This window comes from Urocitellus parryii, chromosome 13 (genome assembly GCF_045843805.1).
Source record: "Urocitellus parryii isolate mUroPar1 chromosome 13, mUroPar1.hap1, whole genome shotgun sequence".
In the NCBI taxonomy this organism is placed as follows: Eukaryota; Metazoa; Chordata; class Mammalia; order Rodentia; family Sciuridae; genus Urocitellus; species Urocitellus parryii.
The window spans coordinates 4,372,037-4,396,470 of record NC_135543.1 but is presented as its reverse complement, the minus strand read 5'-3'; the positions used below and the strand labels follow the sequence as shown (position 1 = coordinate 4,396,470).

Genomic DNA, 24,434 nt, shown 5'->3' with positions numbered 1-24,434 from the left:
ATGCATAACAGTTCAATTCCATGAATAAAAAAAGCTGAACATTTACAACTGTTCATATGTTAAAGTGAACTGCAGTTTGAAATGCAGTTCTTTAGATTCACTAACCCCAAAAACATATAAAAAATGGAAAAGTCTGTTTCTGAGGATAAAGCATAAAGTAAGCAATCGCATGTTATTTAGGATAATCCAAACCACTGCCTTGCTAACTGAATAGGAGTTCTATTCTGAAAAATAAGAAGCCTATGTAGTACAAGTCTTATTTTTTTTACACATGCATGCTTTTTAAAAGATCAAAAAGGATACACACACACAGAAATATCAGCAGGGAAGAACTGAATTATGCATTTCTTTTGCTTCCTATTTTTTAACTTTTCAACAGTAACATGCATTGCTTTCTCAAAGATAAAGATGTGAATGTTATTGATAACACTAACAACAACTGTTAAGTTTTTTGGAGCAAATACTATATGTCAAGCATTTTTTAAGCACTTTATACACATTAACTCATTGAGTCCTCACAACAAACCCAGGAGGCAGCTCCCCACTGTAGAGATGATGCAGCTGAAGCCCTGATGCAAAGTGCTCTGGATCAGGTTGGTACACCCCAGGACACTATGGAACTGGGATTTGAACCCATGCAGGGTGGACTGGAGCTCTCATACCCATATGCTTCACTCTGTCTCCAATAACTGAATAAACTAAACAAGGTTGTAATACAAATTCCCTTCAGATACAAAGTCTGTGTTCCTTCTGCTCACTGTTTCTAAGAGGCCAGTGAGAAACCCCAAGTGCAATAGTACTCAGTCAGTAGTGGGCTTAAGGTTGGACCACAGGTCTCCTGTCTCTGAGCTAATACTCTCCATCCTAGAAATATCAACTAGGGAAAACTGAAGCAGGGGTTAAAATCAATTTCCTAATCTGAAAGATAAGCTTCCCGTAAATAAAATTTAATTATTTGCTATTTACATCCCTACATTTCTATTTAGAGAAGTATGGTATAAAATGATAAATGGCCAAGAAGCCTCCCAGAAGAGGTTGCTGCTGAGCTAGAGATACCACAGGTACCTCATTCACTCCAACAGGAACAGATCACTTCTCACAAAAGGACTTCAGAGAACCTCTCCAGAATTCAGACATTTGCATGGACTTCCCAACAAATTCACACATAATCACAGGCCTAGTGACATCCCTTTCTGGTATGGTTTTCTAAAGTCATTTCTTTCACCCTACAAAATCATCTCATGCAAGGTAGTTGTACAAAAGCATTTACGTTTTTGGTTCAGAAATTTCTAAACTTTCATATGTGAGCCAACAGATGTAAAGTAATGATTAATTAAACATATCTAGGTAAATAAAAACTGTTTTACCAAAATCTCTCAAATACATACTTTTTAAAAAACTCCTCCCTGTGCATAAAGCTTACTTGTGTTTTCCTCAGATTTACTTAAAATCTCATTCTACTTAAGTGTTCCTTTGTTTTAGCAAGATCTTTATGGAACTTCAAATTTTGCGGGAGGCAGGGGGGATCCCCGAGCTATCATAGCATCTTCACTCAGCCTTGAGACAAGAAGGTTTTGATCTGGCATTGCAGTGTGGCTCCTTCCACTCAGTGCGATGCATGGGATCATGCCTTCCCTGGGCTAGGAAGTCTGCTTTCTTCTAACCCACTGGGCTTGGACAGCCTACCCCATGCCTTATTTGGTGCAGAATATTCTATGGAAAAGCCTTTGTGTATCCCCCATATTAAAAAAAAATGCAGGCTCACACACTCTCTTTTGCCAGTGTGAGGTCAAAGAGCCATCCTGCCCCAGCTTTATAAAAAATTACTTCCCTAATTTTAAAAACTGTCAAACATATGACATCAAGTCATTTCAGAACCTAGTCACGTGGTCTTTTCGCCACCAGCCTACACTACACAGAGGAACCCCAGAGGAACTCCGTTTCCATCACCCATGCAGGACATGGGTGGGATAAATTTCTCCCATCAGCACTACCAAACCACTGCCAATGCTACTGGTACATGGTCTAGTCCTCACAAACCACAAGAGCAAGCACTGCTGTGGAGAAGGGGTCAGATCAGCAGCCCCACACACACTCCGCAGCAGTGACTACACCATGGTGCAATGCTGAGCTGCATACACACACACTGGCACGTTCAATTAACAAGTGATGCCTACACAAAAATGTTTTATATTATGGAATCAAAATATTAAATCAGATTGTTCTTGATTATTTAATAAAAATGTTAAGGTTAAGACCCTTTTAATACTATCATTAAATATAATGAGAACTCTCCAGCATACTACAGTTTTGGACACTAGATTACTATTTCCTTGAGAAATTCCTCACTGCATTATGCTTTAGTAAATTCTATCATCTCTTTTTAGGTTGTTAAGAAAAAGAAACATAAAAATTGCTCTCCATTCACTCTACAACTTCTGTCAAGAACATGATTTATAATTTCACTCACTGATGTGTGTGTTGAAACAGACAGACAGACATAGTTCTCCCATAGAGGAGACATCTTTTTAAATTGAAAAATAAGTAAAATCAATGCTTCCCAACCAGAGAATAATATACATGCTCTCCTGAGTATAACAACAGTTGAGGGCAGCCTTAATGGAGTCTAAGAGCTTATTTTGAGTTCCTTAAGTAACTGACAAACATATGACATCAAGTCATTTCAGAACCTAATTTTCAGCAGTATAATCTGAAGAAATGTTAAAAATACAAATTCCAGAGCACTGAATTACAGTCATCAGAAATGCAGACTAGAAATCCAAGGTTTTTTTCAAGACTTCCCAGCTGGTTCTGATTCAGGTTTCTATTGACTAGCATATAAGAACCAACATACCATATAACATTTCTTTCCTGCCACATTCCAAGATTAAATTATATTATAGACCTTCTTTTGTCATTCTATTAAACAAAACTACCATTAAAACCTGCATTTGCTGGGCAGTGATAATGGACAAATTATATTATTATACTGTATGCATGTACAAATTGAAACAATAAATCCCATCATTATGTATAACTATAATACACCAATAAAATGTGGAAAGAGGGAAAAAAGCAAAAAATAAATAAGTAAAATCTGGATTCCCTTGATGTTTTCCCTCATGACACATGGATTCTATGTAGAATTAGTATCTGTGTGATCTTTTGATATGAATGAGAGAAGGGCCTAGAAGACCAAAACACTCAGTTGTGGGCACACAATGCTCACCGGACGTCAGGAGGTCCCATAATCTCCCCACACAAGATAAATTCTGTGGTGTGGGCAAAGCTGAGTGTCAAAAATGGAGAGATTTTTCTTTATTCATAGACACCCTGGGAGCTCAGGCAAGGGTGACTCCCTGTTTCAAAGGCAACAGCTCCAGAAGATGCTGTGGGCCTCTCCTTCCCTCCTTCACTCTCCCCACAGAGTGAATTTACTTGATTGGCAAGTTTGGGGGGAGGAGCTACATCTATTTAACTTGGTTCCTTGTGCTTGTTCCTCTAGGCTCTGCCTGCCTACCTGCCAGAAGAAAGCATGTCATCTGGTCTGCAAACCATGGCCAGGGACAATGGGGAAGTCTCTGTGGTGCTGCTTGAGAATGTGGATGTGTCTGTCTAGTGCTGGGGTGAGCACACCTAAGAACCCTAAGGGAACAAAGCTGCAACCTCCAATTACTACAGCAATAATGAGCCTGATCTTATTCAGTATATGCAAAGAATATTCCTTTCTTTAAGTATACAAATTCAAAGAGCTTGAAATATATGACTACATAAAGTATTAGACAAATTATTTCTATTTATGTCTAAAAATACTATTGAAATTATCTTATATTTTTAAAAATATTTCAAAAGCTCTTAATAGTTTTCATGACTTCTATCAAATTGTCATTTTTATTTATTTTTAAAAAATGACAGCAGAATGCATTACAATTCTTATTACACATACATATCACAATTTTTCATATCTCTGTTTGTATATAAAGTAGGCTGACAACCAGTTCGTGTCTTCATACATGTACTTTGGATAATGATGTCCATCACATTCCACCATCCTTGCTAATCTCCTGCCCCCTCCCTTTCCCTCCCACCCCTCTTCCCTATCTAGAGTTCATCTATTCCTCCCATCTTCCCCCTCCCTACTCCACTATGAGTCAGCTTCCTTATATCAGAGAAAACATTAGGCATTTGTTTTTTTGGGATTGGCTAACTTCACTTAGCATTATCTTCTCCAATGCCATCCATTTACCTGCAAATGCCATGATTTTATTCTCTTTTAATGCTGAGTAAAATTCCATTGTGTATATATGCCACATTTTTTTATCCATTCATCCACTGAAGGGCAACTAGGTTGGCTCCAGTTTACTATTGAGAATTGTGCTGCTATAAACATTGATGTGGCTAAAAACATAACAGACTTGGTTTTCTACTTACTTGTCATTAGCCAAATGATAGAAGCGTCTGCTTGCACATCCAGCACACAGCAGGTTCACAGCATCCAAGTAGGAAAATATCTTCAGCAAGATCTCAGAAGGCATTCTGAGAGGGGAAAAATCAGAATTGTACCAGTGCTTTATCTAAAAAACCACCCAGAAAACAAGTGGCTATTCATCTCTAAATAGAAGACCATAAACAGATTCTTCCTTAGAAGAGGCAAATGTACTCACAAGGTTCTCCCCTTGTGCCAGAATTACAAATAATCTTCAGTTATTTTCTTTTTTTAATATTTATTTTTTAGTTGTAGTTGGACACTATCTTTATTTTATTTATTTTTATGTGATGCTAAGGATTGAACCCGGGGCCTCACATGTGCTAGGCGAGCCCTCTACTGCTGAGCCACAACCCCAACCCCTTCAATTATTTTCTTGACTGAAATTTTCATTAGAATTTTAGTAACAGTCAAGGCATGGTGGCATGTGCCTGTAATCCCAGCAGGTCAGGAGGTTGAGGCAGGAGGACTCAATATTCAAAGTCAGCCTCACAACTTAGTGAGGCCCTAAGCGACTCAGAAAGATACTGTCTCTAAATAATATACAAAAAGGGGCTGGGGATGTAGCTCAGTGGTTGAGTGCCCCTGGGTTCAATCCCTGGTTAAAAAAAAAAAAAAAAAAGAATTCTAATGACATAAACCAATAAAGAAATCCTAAGGCACAAAGAGCAAACTTCCTCAGCATTTTAATCTCATAAACTGAATCAACAGGCATGACTTCACCACCCCTCTATGAATAAAGTATATATTATTCTTTGGTGAGATAAAAAGAATAGACAAGCCAGGCTGGGAAGAGCATGCCTATAATCCCAGGTATTCAGGAGCCTGAGACAGAAGGATCCCAAGTGGGAGAACAGCCTGGGCAACTTAGTGAGACTCTGTTTCAAATAAAAAGGGCTAGAGGTGTACTTCAGTAGTAGAGCATCCCTGGGTTCAATCTCTCCACTATCAGAGGGAAAAAGGAGGAAATAAAAGGACAGAAAGCACATTCTTAGCTATTAGTAAGATAAAGCAGAATCCCTCCTCCCCATCAAAAAAAAAAAATGCTAAGTAGAATTAACTGAAATGGGGAATATCAGCTTATTTCCTTCCTAACCTATGACCTCTGGTACATCCTCTTCCTAAATGCTCCCGTACTCTTACTGCTTTCTCTCAGTTCTCAAAGAGACACCAAATCCCATAATGTTTTCTGAAGTGACTTTTTCAATTTTATGCCTAAGTAAATAATGTTGGATGTATTCAATATTCCATCAAGCACAGAATTCTACAAAGAGTACGAGACTCTGAAAGTGCCTAGAAGTGTTACCAGTGTTAATAAGTCAGGAATGAGTGTTTAAGCACCTTTATGAACATTCAGTAAAAGGGAAAATGAAATGAGACAGAAGATTGTATTAATGACTGGGGTAATGTGGTCTAGGGATAGACTGGGGAAAAGCCTTGAACCAATTTAAAATGGCTTTCCCATACTCTCTACTCTCATACTTGTGATTTAAATTATCAAAAAATTTGTTACTTATGATGGAAATCAGATGATCAAATGTGTCACTGTCCTGAAATTCTGGTAACACTGAGAGAACAAAGTGGATCCTCAGAAAAAAGCTGATGATGTATGTCACTGTACAAGTGCTACTAACTGCTCAAAACTGGAAACATTATGAGAGTCTAAACAGTAGCCTTGCTTAGGTACTAGTTAAATGCCTCCCCTTGGGGCTGGGGTTGTGGCTCAGTGGTAGAGCACTTGCCTGGCACATGTGAGGCACTGGGTTCGATCCTCAGCACCATATAAAAATAAATAAGTAAAATAAAAGTATTGCATCATGTACAACTAAAAATTTTTCTTAAAAAAATAAATAAAATAAATGCCTCTCTTCAAATGAATTAAATTTATTCATTTAAATTTAACACTTTCAATGATAAAGGGTCTCTAATGCTACAGATAGCAAAGTTACAAGAAAATATGTTTTTGTGGCCATTCAGGTTATCTACTGTATATAGTTTTTATATTTTAATTATTTCATAAGAATTCATACCTATTATTTTTTTTAAATCAGGATAATTTAAAAAAAGTTAAAGTTGGGCTTAAAGACATTTCAGAAAAATATGTAGTAAGAAACATTTAACTAGAATGAAATCCCACTCAAGTTAAACATCAGACAGGATTTTACCTTCCTACCACCAAACTAATATCCTAAAAAGGGATCCTTTCTTTGCAATTCTGGCACAAGGGGAAAACCTTGCTTTATAGTTAAAATGGCCAAGATTAAAGTATTCTTAATTATTGTTCCTAAAGTTTCCTCCAAGATGAAAGCACCAATGGTTACACCCATATTGGGTTATTTTCTTTTGGGTTTTAATTTTTTCACATTTGCAGTTTTACATAGTTATTGAGGGAGAAGAAAAGGATAGGGGACTATGGAAGAGAAAAGTGACAGAGGAAGGCAAGAAGAAGGACAAAGAAAACTAGCAAGGAAACTGCTTTACGCCAACAAGCTTCCCTGAGAAACATTGAGTTCATTTGTGATTGCTCATTTCAGAACTAAGGGAATTCAAACTTGAACATAACTTTGTCTCTATTTCTTATTGTGATCCACTCCAATACTTTTGCATCTATAATCTCTACACCTCTCTGCCCCCATGAGAATACTCATTTCCTCCTATCAAACCACCTGTGCTCTGACTCCCTACTCGTCCTCAAGAACCCCAGCTTTCCATTCCTGCCCCGCTTTTCTCTGAAAACACTGCTCCAAATATCTCATCATAACATTATCCTCTTCCCTCATGTCTCCCTCCAGCTACCACACAATCTCTAAGACCCCCACACACAGCCAAGCTTCTAGGAAAGAACAGAAGAAAACAACTTGTCACACCTGCTGCCCCCACTTCGTGCCTCCCACATTCTTTTGTACATTTCAGTGTGAAATAAAACATTCAAAAAACATTTTTAAAAATGATGTCCAGCCATTTCCTTCTGCTGACCTGAAACAGTTCAAGGTTGCCACAGTCCACCCACTTTCCCTCCCGCCACAGCAGATACAGGACCATTCCTGGCTTTTCAGCAATCTCCTCTCCTGGTTCACACAACACCCCTCTTGGATTTCTTGGCCCTCGCAGGTCTTCCCCTAGCTCCCTGGGTGCTTCTCAATGCCCCAGTCTCCCAAGCTCATCTTATGCCACATTTGCTTCTTTCTCCACTCTCTCCCCAGGACACCCCACAGTCTCCAGTAGAACAAACTCCTGCTGACCACACCCTGAAGGAGACTCATGCCCATTGTCGCCTGGCATCATTTTCTGTCATCACTGACCTTCTTCTGCCCCCACCCATATGAGTCAGCAGCACCTTCATTTATACATCTGCTCAAGCCGACAGGTTCAAGCTCCTATCTGTTGTCAATTTTCCCCTCACACTGACTTATCATTCGAAAATGAGTGATACCAATTACATCTAAATATTATCACAAATTTGCATGTATCTCCACTTCCCCTCCTTCAAAAGGAGAGAGGCAAACAAGCAAACAAGATACCAAAAAAGTTAAATGACACCATGCCATACTATGATGGAAGCCTGGCTTCACGTGCTGCCACCACTGTTCCAGCAGCATCTGGAGCAGCACCACCACCTCCATACCTCTGGGTCCTCTTCCCCAAGCTCCTGAGTCTGTTCTCAGCCCTCACTTTCTATGCTACCCCCTCAGGGAAGTCTTTCTTTACCATTCTACGCCACTATTCTGCACTATGGAATCTATTTGTTTCTTGGATAGAATGTATCCCAATTTATAATAATTTACATTTTAAAAATCTGTCTCCCCCATTAGACCATAAGCTTCATGGGAATTGAGTGGCTATTTGTCTCCAAAAGTGAGCACAGCACCCCAGGCAGAGTAGGTCCTCAAATACCTAGACAGATTAACCAAACTAACAAATATTTGCTCTATTTCCATCTCTGATTATTGTAGAAAGATTGTATTCCCAGAATAAAGGGTTCTAAACTAAATTGATGTCCTTAATTATCTTTTTGGCTTTTCTTTGTAAAACCATACTAAAATATTCACAATAAAATGTGTATATAAAAATATGGACACTATTAGCTGAACTAGTAATGATATATTATTAAATGCCCAGAATTTGAACGCAGGAAACTTATGTTTGAATCACAGTTTTGCACACAGGACTATGTGGACCTTACTTCCTCCAATGTAAAATGTCTCTCTATAATAACACCAAATTTTCAGAGCTCCACACAATGTTTAGCATACAGATAATGTTACTACAGTGCAAATCTATAGACATCTTATCAATTACAAATAACTATTTTTACAAAATTCTATGGATCTTCATAATGAAGGTCACAGTATGGAATCTTGTCATAGAAAATGGGGTCCCAAAATACTGGTAGCTAAGAAATACAGAGAACTTCTAAGATTTTAGGAGAATGCATTTTAATATTCTTTCTCTTCTTTCAATGGTCTTTATCAATTGAAAAGTGAATAATTTTAGAAAACATTTTAATAAAAGGAAATTCAATTTATGTGTCACTTTTATAAGCTTAGTTTCATAAAACTAGTCTAATAAGAATAATGGTGACAGGCTCGTGACTCATATCAAATTCTCTGTTGTACATTCTTCCTACACAATCCTATTCTTAGAGAGCTCAAAATAGCAACTTGGTATATACAGCACTATGACTTTCTCTAAAATCTCCATCTAGAGCCCCCAAAACAATGGTCAGCTACTCCAGCTACTTACCTATCCAGAGATATAGAACAGTTAGAAGATTTCTCACTGTGCTGGCCACGTCTGGCATATTGCTTCACAGAAGTGTGGCCTGCAGAGGATTTGACACCAGGCCCCTTTCTGAAAGGAAAAGTGGGGATTCAAATTACATGACTGCCAAATGAGGTGGAGTTTTCTGTTCCTCTCTATAAAATTCTAAAGAATTCATAAACTCCAAAGATGTCTCACTGTGAAACTTCATCTCTGCACAGCTCTATAAAGAAAGCATGGGTAGACAGGAAGGAGGGGAAGAAGAAATGAAGGAAAAAAGGGAGGGCAAAGGAAGAAGGTCCTGTGGCATGTGTCCTGGTGAGTAGACCTGAAGCCTGGACTTACTCTGATGTGTTTTCAATCAAAGGTTTAACACCTGCTCTCATTTCAAATTGTCAGCTTGTCAAAGAAATGTATTCAATGGACACAAGAAGGAAAAGGAAAAATGTACTGACTGACCAGTTATGATAACACAAAAGAAACATAATAAAGATAGCATCAAGAGCTTGAGATTTTTAAGAACTTTAGAACTCTCAACGCAAGCTACAACTTTGCTTATCTTTGGGGAGATTAGGACCAGTTCCAACTCTGTAGCTTTGGCAGTCTTGGCCACAGAAATACCAAATACTCATCCACAGTACTCTCACATTTAACATCTCATATTCAATGAAATATATTTATTTGGCCTCTTTTTTAATTTTATCGAGTATCTAAATTAAAGTTTTTACGTTTTATGAAATAAGATATAACACTTTACACAATTAGTCCTTATCATGATCAAGCCTCAAAACCAGCAATGATTGATGGCAGTTTAGAGGGGATATGAAACACCCTAGAAGAGTCATAGAGCTCAGATTTCTAGGCAGGATCCTTAAGATGCTAATTCTCTTGAAAAGATTTGGAATCTGCCTCTTGAAGCAATGTACAACACACACACACATCAGTTACTGACCCATCTCCCACCCAGCATGTCATTCAAGAAGCAACTAAAATCTAGAGTATACTACCCACATGCTCAGTTCACTGCCATGACTTTAGAACGTGTACTTTACTCACAGAGAGTTTAATAACCCTCAGTTTCTGTACCACACTGATTCCCCAGGCATATTTGGACTAACACTCAAATAGGAAGTAAGCAATAATTGGGGACCAAAATGAGGTTCCCAAAGCACTTCAAAGGAAGGCTAATTAACCCTCTGGAGCTGAAGTATGAAATACACTTAAAATTGATCTTAACAAAGGATAGTTTTCCACTCCAAGCACACCCTGCTCTTAGGAGCCACAGGTAATAAAAGGGTCCCTGGCCCAAGGTGTCTGCTGACAAGCCAAGTGACAGTGTAGGTTGAGTCCTACCACCAAGGTAGCACACCATGATGTCCACATGGCAATGAGCACTATGTTACCCAACAGCACACATCTGCTGTGATCAGCAGGCACCACTGCATGTACCCGAGCAGTTGAAGAATGAGCTTCTCTTCCCTGGATAGCTTTTCCTCTATAGAAACAAGCAGGACCTATATACCCTACATAAAGAAAACGTGCCCAGATAGCTCCCATGAGAATATTCACCTCAAAGCTGTCTTCACTGGATAAAAAGATGGAAACAGCATAGTATTGGTTAGGTTGTATGGCTGCCATGCTGTTTACCTTGTGCAGACAATGAAGATGCAGTCCCAACAAAGGTGAAGTGCTTGATGTACAAATAGATCCACGATGTCTTTCAGGAGTCTGCTTAGCTTGCTCCCTCACCTTCTTTAGGCACTTACAAATGTCACTATCTTACCAAGACCTTCCTTGGCCATGCCTCCTAAAACTGCATCCAGACCCTAAACACCTACCCTTTATGTTATTTCCCTACTAATTTTTTCCTTAGCATATGTCACCAATACTATGCATTTTAGTATTCTGTCTTATTTATTATCATTGGGATGTAAGCTCCATATAGGTAAGAACATGTATGAGCTTTGTTCAGTGCTAACTCTTCAGCACCCCCATGCATCTGGTATGCAAATAGCACTTAATAAATATATTAAATTAATGACATATTAATTGAAAAGTAAGGTCATATCAGAATACAGTACATAAACGAACTTTCCTATTTCTCTAAGAGTAAACACATGCATACAAAGATCTGAATAAAGAGAAAAGGTATTACACACATGCATACATATAAGTGTAAATATGTATACATACGTATATTACATATATATATATATATATATATATATGAGTCATAGGATTAGAAGGTTTAATAGTGGTGGTGATTTTCAAGTGGGGACTGGAAGACTTAAGAGGCAAAACTCCATTTATTTTTCTCATTGTTTTAATATACTGAGTATGTAATAAATTTTAGGAGTAGTTGTTGCTTCAGTTTCAAAACTGAGATCTCATGCACATAGCTGCTAGAAGTCAGTATGGCAGCACAATCCTTCAGAATGAAACAGTGGTTCTCTGAGGCATCCTGGCAAGTGCCCCCAAAGAAATTGAAACCAGATCTGAATAGAGGCAAGGTATTCACACACACACACACACACACACACACACACACACACACACACATATATGTACACATATACACATATATGGATATACACACACATAAATGTGTACATATATGTGTATATATATGTGCATATATATACACACACAAATAATGCATGCTCCTAGATAATTTATCTACCTTTTTCTTACAAAAATTATCACTTAAATTATGTAATAATTTTACAAAATCTCTGTGTTAATTTTAGACATCAGAAAGAGTGACTATGTGTCCCTTACCCAGTGGCACCTATCCATTTGAGAAGCACAGAGAGATGGGGCTCAGCTGTGTCAAAGAACACATACCGGCTCTATCCAGTGAGTTCTTCCTGAGAAAGTTAACTCAAATGTCCAGAACTTATGAAAGCCTGCTTTAGAAATTTTCAAGAACTGAATAAAGCCACCTGTTGTGTAAATTTACATAACCTATAATGTAAATAAAATAATCTTCGTGGATTTCACAAATTCAAGCTGTAATTCTCCCAAAGATAGTTTCAAATAGTGATCAAGCAGGCAAATCCTGTTTGGTCCTAGTTATTTAAACAACAACAACAACAAAAAGTACCAAAGGCTTTTCCCTAGTCTGAATCCCTAAACCAGTAGCAAATGAATATGCCTCTATCTTTGACTAAACATTTAACAGGGTTCATTTAGAAATGTACAATTCTACCAATACTCCTTAGTTGGATACTCTGCACAAAGTAATGTGCTAAGTGCTTTAAAACTTATTTCATCCTATTTCATTTAATTGAAAGTGAAAACTGTTTTTTTCACAAACATATTTTAACACTTTAAAAATGCTAAAATCTTTTTTTTTAGTTTTGTTTTTCTCACAATTAAAATACAATTCATGGAGTCCATCATTTCACAGAAGACTAAGGCTCTAATTAGGCAATTAAAGAGACTTGTTCAAAGTCCCAAGCCAGGGCAGGGAGCCCCAAGACCCATCCTGCTATTTTTCCCTTCAGAGGTCTTTTTCCATGTTTGATAAGATTTTAAATTTTGACACTGTTGAAAGCACATTTCCATTCTTCCTAAAACCAACTGTACATTGTTAAGAGCCATACATTAGCATATCAGTTAAGTTGTATGCATGTTCTCCTGAGATCTAGGTCTGAAGACACAAGTGGTGTGAAAATACTTTGTATACAATCAGTGACTTGAAAAACTGTGCTCTATATGTGTAGTATGAAACGAGCTACAGTCTGCCATCGTGTATAGCAAGTTAGATAAATAATTTTTAAAAAGATCTATGTCTGATATACTTACTGGAGCATATTTGGTTTAAAACACTTTTTTTTCAAGTGACAAATTTTTGCCTGATAACTTTGAATAAGTTTAATATTTTAAAAATCTAATTTCTCTGCCTTACTAAAAAGTATCTAGTAAATCAAATCAATTAGGGTAGATAAAAACTGAGCCAACTTGATACATGTGCTGCTGTATTTCTTACAGGGTGACAGTTATATGTAGACTATTAAAAAGGAAACCATTGATTCCTTATTCACATCAGTTTTCCACAATAAGACATTAAAAGTAATGCTTTGTTGATGCAGCTATCCACTCCTTGTCATTTACCCAAAAGAACTGAAATTAGCATACTATAGGGATACATACATACCAATGTTTATAGCAGCACAATTTACAATAGACAAGTTATGGAACCAGCCTAGGTGCCCATCAATAGAAGAATGTATATAGAAAATGAGGTATGAATACACAATGGAGTTCTACTCAGCCATAGAAAAGAATGAAATTGTGCCATTTGCTGGTAAATAGATGGAACTGTAAAAACATCATGCTAAGTGAAATAAGACTGAGAAAACTAAGGGTTGAATGTTTGTTCTGATATGCAAAATATAAAGAGAAATAAGGAATTAAAAAGGGGGACCTCATGAAAACAGAAAGCAGAACATTGGAGTAGAGAAAGGGGACTGAGGGAGGAGGGTTGGAAAAGGGCAAGAACTGTGGAAAGAAAGTATTCTATATGCTTGTATGAGTATATCATCATGAATTCCACTTTATGTATAACTGTAATGCACGGGTTAAAAAATAAATAGAAGGAAGACCAACAGAATAGAGGTAGGGGATCAGGAGGGAGAAGACATATAAGGGGGTAGTACTGGGGATATAAACAGCACCAAATTGTATTAAATGCCATTCATATGTCAAAATGAACTCCACAACTGTGTTAAACTATAATGCACTTTTTAAAAGTAGCTTCTCAAACCAGAGTTATTCTATTTTTAGCAGCTGACTTCCATTTACCAAGTAGCATCTATACATGTTCACACCACAGGCTGAAATGCAGTTTCCCATGCCAGGCATAATGACTGGCACTGAAGTGAACATCATTCCACCAGGAAGTTCACTCAACTTACAAAGAAAAGATTCATCATATAAAAGTCATTCTGCTTCCCCCAACAGAGCACTACATAAAAACTAATTTTAGTAATTGAGGCAAACTGACTTAAAGCTTAACTTTCCTACTGAAAAGCCAGTTTTTCTGTTCTGCGTAATAACTTTTGCAAGCACTGTGACCTTTGGTTTGCCACAGGGTTGCGCTTTATCCAGCACTATAGCCTTTCAAACAAGAACTGCGGTCGTGGCACTGAAGAACCGGGCTGTGCGACGCGGAGTAGCGGAGACCAGGGAGGACAGAAGCACTCCTCCAGCCAGGGGAGGGGGGGGGGGACTTGAGGTAACATCGAAGGCTTCAAGACAATTGGCCTTTCGCTCCGTAGCCCAACAGCCTTGGGAACAGGGAATCCTCAAGAACGTAGGATCCTAGCATTATTCCTGCACAGAATAACGGGGGCAGGGCCAGACACAGCCGGCGAGGAAACCGGGAGGCAGTGCGGTGCCTCAGCAGCGCGCAGGCGCTCGGGACCTCCCGGATCGAGTCCCCTCCTAGGGTCAAACCGGATTCGGCTGGAGGGCGGCGCCTCCCTCTCCCAGCCCGGCCCCCCGGCCCCCCACACTGCAGAGAGGCCTCCCTGGGTCCGCAAGCCTAAGAGAGGCGGCGGCAGGGCAGGGTCCTGTGTGGAACTGGCGACCTGGCCCGCGGCGGCGGCGCAGCGCCTCCCCGACCAGCCTCCACCAGAGGACCGTGCCGGGGAGCGACGGCGCCCAGCCGCCAGCAGGTCAGCCCCGGGGAGGTCCCGGGGTTGCCCCTCCTGGCCCACACCTAGGGCAAGGGGTGATTCCCGCCCCAGACTCCTGCAGACACTGGCAGAGCCTGCCGCGCGGGCAGCGCTGGGCTCTTCCCGGGAAGTACCAAAGAGTAGGAAACCCACTTTTCCAGGGTGAGGGGACCTTTCTACCGTCCTGCACCCTTTCCCGCGTTTAAAAAAAAAAAAAAAAAGCGCGCCACCAGTCACGTGGCGACGTCCGACCAATAAAAGCACTCGCTCGAGAGCAGCAGGCGGGGACGTCCGCCAAGGGTTCACGGGTGGGGTAGACACGCCAGTGGACCCCACAGTCACCTGAACCCGGTGGCCCCGGCACGCCACGCGACCGGCCCCGCGCTGCCCCGCGGCCAGCCGCCACCCTGGAGGGGCCCGCGCTGCGCCTGGAGGCCAAGCCAGTGCTGCCTCAGGATCCGCCCGCGTCCGGTCGCCATGGAGACCTGGTGGGGCCCGCCCAGCGGCGCGACGCTTCGGAGAGCACCTAGGCTCTGCGCACGCGCAGAAGCGCGGCCGCCTTCGCGCGTGCGTACACTGGCGCTACTGACGTTGTCGCCTAGCTACCAGATGGGAGTTCTAGACGCTTCGGGGCTGGCTTCTTTCCCAGGCCCCCGTCGTTCTGATGCCCAGGACGCCAGGCGTCAAGTCCGCCGCTGGGACTTTACGACACCTTTGCCTGCTTTTTGGCATCCCTGTTCATTTTCACTTGGCTGTTGTCTGGTTTTCTTGAGAAAAAAACACAGAAATGAAATTATTTGCCAATAAGTTCAAATGGGCCACCATGAGGCGAAGGATTCTCCAGTTAACACAGCCTTCTCCAGAACGATCAGGAGAACACACAGTTTACATCTGCTTATTTGATTCTTGCAACCTCTGCTGGACCTACCAGGACTGAGGCACAAGTTCCTGCGGCCCCTCCCCCTGCCGCCGGATGATGCGCGGCGCATGCGTGGCCATACGCGCAGAGGCCTCTGGGAGGCGCGGAGAGGGACAACGCGCTTGGCCGCCTTGCATTGTGGGAGATGCAGTGCTTGCCGCGGCCCTCGCGTGGCCCCCCAGTGTGCAGCACGGTCCGGGAACTGCCATTCCCAGACACCCAGGGGTTTCCCAGGCTGCTCTGCGGAGCAGTAGGGCGTGAATGTCAGCGCGGAAGGGTCAGGGCGCTCTCCAGCAAGTTGGAGGCCGGGAGGGAGGCGAACGCCGTGGAACGTGAAGGTGTGGATTTGTGCGTGGCCGGCCAGTCGTGTCGTGGATTGCGAAGCTTTGCTGCTTCGTGGCGTCCCTGAGCGGGACGGCTTTCTGTGAACATGATCTGTACTGTCCTAAGAGCTCTGCAGTACGCGGAGAGGCTGCACAGGTCCTCGGGGAAGCGGCTGTTGCTGCCAGACCGTGGGCTTCACAGGGCTGCCTTGAAGACTCAGCCCAGTTTGAGGTGGGGCTTGCGAGAGCCGAAGAAAACGGCGCAACCTAGATCTGTTCTTGGACTCGTCCAGAAAACGATCTGGACACAGGGACCGAGCCCCTGCAACGCACAGGAGGACCGCCGCAAGCAAGTGTCGGTGCACAGAGATCCGAGAGCGGAAACCGCAGTCTCAACCTCCCAGAAAGGTAAAGGCGGTACTTGCCTTCCAGTCAACCTGACAAGAGCTGACCATGTCCTTCTACCAAGTTTACACCTAAGGAGGGGAAAACGATTCAACGGAAGAACCGTTAAACTGTTTAGGACCAGGTTTCAAAAATTCGAATTTAGATATATGGAAGTTGATCTTGAATTTGATCATTTTGTTGCATACTGTCTAGGAGATTTTTCTCAGCATGTGTTTCAATGCCTATGAGAAAGAGAAATTGGATAGGATAGATTGAAGAGAGAGAGATTATCAAGTTACAACCAATAGGAAAAACTCAGTAATCACTTCATGGAATAATTGATGCTGTTCCCAGATACTGAGCTACACTTTGTAGACTACAAAATGAAAGACATCCAGAACATCCCTTGCCCTCACACATTAGGTGCAGTAATAGAACATACAAGCAGGAAAGATGAAATGTAATTTAGTCGGGAAAGTCAAAGGTATTTTAACAGGTATTTTAAGTTTAATTTTTTTCTTATTGTTGTGTTCTTCATTTCACAAGTATGTGGTAGAAAGAATGAAAGGCACAGAAAGCAATTCAGGCACTCATAATTATATGTCGCAGATAAAACAATTGTTTAGATATAATTTGTGTTATTTCAGTTAATATTTCTGATTTTTAACAAAAATTGGTATCCTGCCAATTGTTTTGTAATCTGCTGAACATGCTAAAAATATAATCTTTTGTTTAGGATAGCAGTTTAGCACACACACAAAAAAACTGATATGCAGAAATGAAAGATAAAGGTATGCATATGTATCAGTTACTCTGGCTCAAGGGGCAGTGTTGCTTGCACTACAGACTGGACCTGCCATAGAATCCTTTCTTGATGTGGATCCCATCCAAAGGTGACAGCACTTCTTGTTACTCAGCGAATGAATGGGAGCAGTATTTTCAAGTGTGGAATACACTGCCTCCAAAATGCAAAAAGACCTGCCATGCATTGCAGTCACAGTGTAGAATGCAAGAATTTGCCCTTTTTTTCATGGGATGGAATGGCATGGCATGTCTGAGACAGTACCTCCTGCAGGTCTCATTGATATGGTTAGTGAGCCTCTGAATCTAACAATTTTTTGTTTGTTTGTTTAGGCCTTTGTCAGGCCCATCATTCACACATGAAGCACAGATCTTACCAAATTTTCCAGTACACTTGCCACTTACTACTTATTGGCTCCAACAAAATGGCATCTACATAACAGCCAAACAGGTGATTTTGCTGAATGTGTGAAACACCATTGTCCAAATAAAACTTTGTGCAATAATGGAAATGTTTTATATCTGTGTTATCCAATATGATAGCCACTGGCTACATTACAGAGAGTGAGAAAGTAAGCAAATCCTGGGCAAGGCCACAGGTATCCCATTTTTATTACCATGCACTACTTCTGCTTCTCCACAATAGAGGTAGAAAAGAAGGCATTCTTCAGATCACCGGCCAATGCCATGAGGCTGTATAAATGTGCTCCCATGAAGTTCCCATGTTTGGCATTATTACATCTACATTGGGACTGCTACTTGGTTTAGTTTGCATTGATCCGAATTATTCTCTAGCATCTGTCTGGTTTTTGAAGGGGAAGGTTGGTGGGAGTATAATGGAGACCACTGTCCTACTCTGTAAGGTATAACTATGGCTTCCTTATAGCTTTGGTAAAGTGCCCTCCAAGCCCTCCCGTGAAACGTGGCTAGCTGTTGGGTTCAGAGTTCTCTCTAGTATCCACTCTAGCATGCCTGATGAGCCTTTGCTCCATTGTTTGCCACTTCTGTCCTCTCGTTTTCACATCACTTCATGGGGACCATCGCTGTTTCTAAGTTTCCAAGAGCAGACATGACTGCACTTCAGTTCCTGGGGCGCTTACCTGATTGGTATGTTCTTGATCTCAGGAGGGTACCCCATGTAAATCAACTCTCAATCAGCCATGTTTGTATTCTGTGACCTTGACACATACCCTTTAAGAAAAAGTCATGTATATGTTTTCCAAGCAGTATTCACAGTATGGTTTATTTTTCTCCTTCTCACACCCAAGTTATGTTGTACCTTGGCCAGGAAAGGAGGTTGTAGACACTTCTTGAGGAGAGTATGTGTCTTGCTAGGCAGAAGCCTCACCTAGTCTTTAAGAAGTAAGACATTATAGATTTTAATGGGGAAGGAGTGAACCGCTTCTTCAGGAGAATCTGAATATAACAGATTTTTTTAGAGCATTGACCTCAATATTCTTGTACCAAGCTTCACATTCCCTTTACGCCCCAATCAGGGCATGGCCCCAGCTTGGCAGAGCTGACGTGTTTGCCATGCCAGCCTCTTTGCTACTCTATTACCTTGGCCCTGACCCTCAGCCTTTTCTGTCTTCTGGGTGCAGCATGAATCTCCTATGCCCCAAATCTCTCTTGCCTTTCCCACTTCACCTTCACTGGTGAAGATTATTACCAAACTCTCCCCTGCCTTCCCCAGTACATCCCTCTCCCCTCCACAACCATGCAACACAAGTCCTAAAATTACCTAGTCCTCCAGATTTTTCAAAATAACACCAACCAGTGCATTCTTGTTTCCCACTATTCCATTCCAGCTCATCATCGTGGGCAAAAGCTGCAACAGTTGCCTAGAATTGCATGCTGATGCCTGTCAATGCTCCATCTACCACCAGGCACGGAGAGTCCTCATTGCCAGTGAGTGGCTGGTGATCCAGTTCCAAAATTTCAATTTGGAACTGCTTCATTGGACCACTCCTGGTAGCACCTGTTGTAGATCATCCCAGGGAAACAGACAACAGATTTGCATAAGGACGTTGAGGGTTAAGGAAAGCAGTATTGGCAGAGGGAGGAACTCAAGTGCACTTGCAAGAAGGGCTTTAGCCAGTGGTCAGTGAACTCTGAAACTAGGCAGGCCATGACCTAGGTGAGAAAGCTCTTTTCTGGTGAAGGAATTTGCAGAGAGGAACTGAGAACTGTCAGCTACCACTCCTCCCTGCAGCCAGCAGTACCCATACTGCACCACAGCACCCACTGCAGGAAGTGTGGAGAATTGCAGAAACAAATACTAATGAGTTTTTTAGGTATGAAGAAGATAGGTCTAAGAGGTTAAGAAGAGTAAGGTAAGCAATGAGCAGCTTCCATTGGTGATACTTATATATTAGCAATATAAATTTTTTGAATGCATAAAATGTGGATAATATTCAGCACAGCCTTTATACATAGTAGATATGTAGTAGCTACCTGTGATTGAATAAATAGAGAAGACAGCCTATCAGGAATGAATGTATTGAGAAAGAGACAATCAGAAATCCAAGGTATGGAGCCTATGACCTGATTCAGGTCATAGGCTCAAATGAAGCTATCAGTATACTCCCAGTTGGGGGCTGGTATGCTACTGACAATTGATAGTTATCAAGGTGTTATGACAGTGATGAGATGGAATGAGGTGGTATTACCATAGGCTTTTCCACATCTGAACCTAAGTAAAGAAATGGGATTTGTGGTGACAATTATTGTTTAGATCAGTCTCATGAGCTGAACAGATTTGGCAGATGCACTATTTTTATTGTTTGAATCACATCTTTTAAGGTAGGATTGTAGCTCAATGGCAGAACATCCCCAGGTTCAAAACAAAGAAGTCTTCCTAAAGTGGTGAATAAATCAAATATGTAAACTAATGCCAAGGAAGAAATGTACTTTTTCAGCATCAATTAAACAGTGTAGTTGTAATTGCAATTTTTTGCATAAACATGTCTTGATTGAATTTATTTAGCTCCCGGAATTTCTCTTTAATCCATCTGGACATCTTTTATCTATGTGGGAAAAAATAAATGCAGTGTAGTCTCTATGTAAGTTCTTTTTTTTTTTAAGTTTGTTTGATTCATAATTCTTCTGTTGAGATAAATTCCTGTTCTGAATTCAATTCTCTTTGTATTTTATGCACCAGTCAGTGGGGTTACAGAAGGATGGCATTTGGGAATGTTACTGACTGTTAAGGTTTAATGATCATTTTGGTCTCTTTGGTTGACAAAGCCAACACTTCTTAATCTGTGCACTGGACCTGTGTCCAGAGCTGCCTGATACGTGGCACTTGTTCTTATTTCTAAGAGACTGGATGAGGAGTCCTCCTCTTAGAAAGTAAGACAGTATCAAGATTATAACATTAGATGAAGTAAAAACTAGAGACTCCTAGGCACTGCCCTGAGATCCTGCTAAAACTCCAAAGCATAGGGAGATTCCAGAGCTGCCACTGAGAAGGCACCAGCACTGCTCGCTTTGACTCTGACTTCACATGTCCCCTGCTGCAATGTCAAAGAAGCTGGAAGTGGGCCTGCTCAGAGGGGACACACCTGTGACTCCTTGGCATTTTCTCTTTACAGTGAAAGAAGCTGGAAGAGATTTCACCTACTTAGTCATCGTGGTCATTGGAATCGGCATAACAGGTTGCCAAAAACAGCAAGTACAACATCCCTGAACATTTTTTTTTTTACTAACATATCTTCATCTCTCACTCTTGGTTTGCTTCATCATCTTTTCCTGTGATTTTCAGGTGGCTTGTTCTACACGATTTTCAGAGAACTCTTTTCTTCATCCAGTCCTAGTAAGGTATATGGGAAAGCCTTAGAAAAATGCAGATCACATCCTGAGGTTAGTTCTCTGATGAGAGGGAGAACATGTGGGGGAGGCAGAAATGGGCCCAACTAAAATACCAATTCTGAACCCAGGGGATTCATGGAACAGCACATAGTGGTTGGGTTGTGATTATGTTAAGTGTTTGTTCTGTACTTGAAATGCTTGGGTCACAAGCACCCAAAGGTCTGTGTGTGGATGTTTTCATCCTAATTGTACAGTGAATTTTTTACTAGTTGCTCATAGATAATCATCAAAGTGTCAAACTCAAGCAGTCTGTTTCTAGTCTTTTAAAATACCTGTTTCATGGTCTTGTGATCATGACAATAATGGTTAACATTGCCAAAAGTACGTCATGTGCCAGGCAGTGCTTAGTGACTCCGTGCATCATCTCATTAAGTCTCGCAGAGGTCCTTGGCATTAGGTCTTACTCTTGTCTCCAGTTGCAGAGGGGAAAACTGGCATTATTAACTAACTCAGTGTCAATCACTGAACTAGGTGAGAGCCAGAACCCAAATCCAAGCTGGTCAGTTTCCACATCTTACCCTGCTGGGCACAACCTTCCTCAGCCATTCCCTGGGAGGAATCGACATGCAGCCACACTGTGGTTTCTGAAGGAACATTCCAGAAGGAAGGCTTTAGATCATGACCATCCAGTCACAGTTTGCAAGACATCATGGCCCGTATGTAACAGATTCCTTACTCCCTTGGGGGAAAGCTTCAGCATTGAAAAGCATTCCTTGCTGGAATCCTAATTTTGATACCTTGAAAGGGCCCAAGAAGTGAGGTCAGAGAAGCAGAGTCTACAGTCCTCAGCCAGGGGCAAGATGAAGGCCACAGGTTTTCTCAGCGTGGTGTGCTGTGCTGGGTTCCCTGAGCAGGGCTCTGAGTGCTACGTCAGTCTCTGGTCGTGTCAGGTGTGTGGCTCAGCAGCCAGTGGGCGCTGGCATTTTTCTTTTCAATGTGTTGATTTCTCTGAACTGGACTCTGGTTGTTAGTCTATGTGAACCGGGGAGAGGGAGGCAGGAAGTGAGAACTGTCCCTGAGAGAGTTGAAAATGGGCAGGGACTAAAAAAGGTTCCTACTATGGTTATTGGGAATCAAATTATATCTGGATTGTATTATATCTAAGTTATCTGCTTTTATAGTTTACAAAAATAATATCAGTAGAAACCTAGTTAGATATCAGGATGCATCTCTGAGAACAGGTGAAGAATTTTAGTGTTTCACAAACCCAGCGTCTCATAGAATTTATGGCATTTTGAACAAAACAAAATCTATAGAATAAACAGAGAGTATGATATTACTAGGGTCATAACTTAGTTTGCTTCCAAAAGGAACTCTGAACAATAATTAAGTTTTAACAGTTCAGTTTTGTCAGTAGTTTTTAAGGTCCCAAGGATTCTTAGGCACCATGCTTGATTAAAAAGTAGATACTCCTAATGTTCTGATACTGATGTGTTTGGTCTATTAAAGTAAATTATTTGGACAGTGGTTCCTTGGTTTCAGGCACACAGATCTTAAATATCTCTCATCTCACATAGTATCCTTTTCTTTTGTGTCTGGAAATTGTGATAGTAAAGATGCTCAGCAAGGAGACAAAGACAATTTTACAAAATTGAGGGTCAATTTTTTTCTTTTCTTTTTTTTTTTTTTTAATTTTTTTTTTAATTTTTTTCTTTTTAAGCTTGACATCAAATTTGTATTTTTTAGAGAGAGTTCCAAAGCATTTGCTTTTTAAGTTAAATAAAAAATACATTTCTACTTCATGTGAATTTTACCATTAACAACAGTAGATTCACACCTGATTTTGAATATGCTATTAATTCTTGGGTTTTTTCCCTCACTGTTTGAGTGACTTGACTCATTTCAACATCACAGTTTTGGGCATTAAACCCCATATATTAAATGTCATTCCGAGTGTTCGTACATTTTTTACCTTGAAACCACGAAGTGTTAGAGGAATGTTTAGGCACTGCTTGTGTTCTTTTGTAAACCAAGTGGAGCAGCTTCCTGTGGCCCACCGTGGCCACCACAGGTGGGTGCCAGAAGGTCTGCTTCCATTTCTGGGCATGAGATGACGTGAGCTCTTCAGGGATGACTTTTGCGACACAGCCTCCTTTCCTGGCGTTCGCATCCTCGAGTCACCGTGTTTGAAAGGGACCGGAGGCACGTGGTGTGCAGAGCGGCTCCCTGGAAGTGACCAGCGCCTTCTCCGCAGGTGGTCAGCGTCTTCGGGGAGCCCGTGAGAGGCTACGGGGAGATGACGCGCCGCGGGCGGAGGCAGCACGTCAGGTGCCGCGGGCAGGGGAGGCGGGTGGCCTGGGGGTGGCCTCCGGGTGGCCTCCGGGTGGCCTGGGGGTGGCCTCCGGGACTCGGTCTTACTTGGGCCGCTTCCTCCGCAGCTTCATCGAGTACGTGAGAGACGGGCTGAAGCACCTGCGCGTCAAGTTCTACATCGAGGGCTCCGAGCCGGGCAAGCAGGGGACGGTGTTCGCTGAAGTGAGGCAGGTGGGCCAGCGGGGCCAGCGGGGGACGGCCAGCCTCGGGGGCCGGGCGGGCGGGGCGGCGGGGGCGGAGGGCGCGGGCGGCGCTGGAAGGCAGTCAGGCTGGAGACCGGGCTTTTCAGAACCCGGCGGGTGGCGACTACGAGTTCCAGTACGTGTTCGTGGAAGTGGACTCCTACCCTCGAAGGACTATCGTGATCGAGGACAACCGGGGCCGCGAGGACTGAGCCGGCAGCCTGCGCCCAGCCAGGGCGCGGCGCACTCCCAGCAGCGGAGACAAGCCACGTCAGGGATTTCCTTGTGAAAAATCATGAAAGCATATTTTAGGTTTCCTCATTAAAATGTCAATCATGACAGCATTTTTGCATCTTTTATGATGAGAATTTTTTGTTACTGAAAAAGAACAGATTTCAATATTTTATGCTTTTTTATATTGTATAGTTGTGTTAAGCCTAAAGAATAAAATTACAACTAAAAGAAAGATGTCAAAAGCACCTTCCATCCGTGTACTTTGGAATCTGACATGAGATACATGTGAAAATATTTGAGAACTGTAGTGAACCAGACGATGAATGCATTAGGAAAGGGGGAACACGGGTTTAGAAGCCCATCTCATTGCCTCGGCACCAGATGGGAGCAGTATCCCTAGTGGAAAAGCGCAGGCCCTGTGGCCAGGTGCGCGGCTCTCACCCCTCCTCTCCTAGTAACCTTAGCTTGTCAGCCCTC

The 24,434-nt window shown here is 41.7% G+C and overlaps 2 protein-coding genes across 3 annotated transcripts in view; one reads left to right on the top strand and one right to left on the bottom strand.

The window, feature by feature from the left end:
• Fbxo15 (F-box protein 15) overlaps nucleotides 1-15,407 on the bottom strand; it is a 59,684-nt gene extending 44,277 nt beyond the window's left edge. Inside the window, exons 1-3 of the mRNA XM_026388695.2 lie at nucleotides 15,271-15,407; nucleotides 9,230-9,337; nucleotides 4,432-4,536 (exon numbers count right to left, since the gene is read on the bottom strand). Of these exons, the coding sequence (XP_026244480.2) occupies nucleotides 4,432-4,536; nucleotides 9,230-9,337; nucleotides 15,271-15,407 (350 nt within the window). The remainder of the gene's footprint in view (nucleotides 1-4,431; nucleotides 4,537-9,229; nucleotides 9,338-15,270) is intronic.
• Nucleotides 15,408-16,056: 649 nt separating this feature from the next.
• On the top strand, nucleotides 16,057-24,224 carry Timm21 (translocase of inner mitochondrial membrane 21). 2 transcript variants are annotated; one of them, XM_026388678.2, is made up of 6 exons: nucleotides 16,057-16,578; nucleotides 20,952-21,014; nucleotides 21,122-21,219; nucleotides 23,423-23,496; nucleotides 23,607-23,708; nucleotides 23,831-24,224. In XM_026388678.2, the coding sequence occupies exons 1-6, from the start codon at nucleotides 16,278-16,280 to the stop codon at nucleotides 23,904-23,906; spliced, it is 714 nt and encodes a 237-aa protein (XP_026244463.2). In that variant the 5' UTR covers nucleotides 16,057-16,277; the 3' UTR covers nucleotides 23,907-24,224. The 2 variants fall into 2 exon arrangements, with proteins under 2 accessions (XP_026244463.2, XP_026244462.2); XM_026388677.2 differs by having other exon boundaries at nucleotides 16,059-16,578; nucleotides 23,607-23,712; nucleotides 23,831-24,201.
• Nucleotides 24,225-24,434: the final 210 nt, after the last annotated feature.

What these genes read in the sequence shown, in the direction of transcription:
- Timm21 (XM_026388677.2), top strand. Translation starts at nt 16,278, where the DNA reads ATGATCTGTACTGTCCTAAGAGCTCTGCAGTACGCGGAGAGGCTGCAC. An exon ending in AGTCTCAACCTCCCAGAAAG is followed by an intron (nt 16,579 to 20,951) that starts GTAAAGGCGGTA and finishes TTCTCTTTACAG; the next exon opens with TGAAAGAAGCTGGAAGAGAT. An exon ending in CATTGGAATCGGCATAACAG is followed by an intron (nt 21,015 to 21,121) that starts GTTGCCAAAAAC and finishes TGTGATTTTCAG; the next exon opens with GTGGCTTGTTCTACACGATT.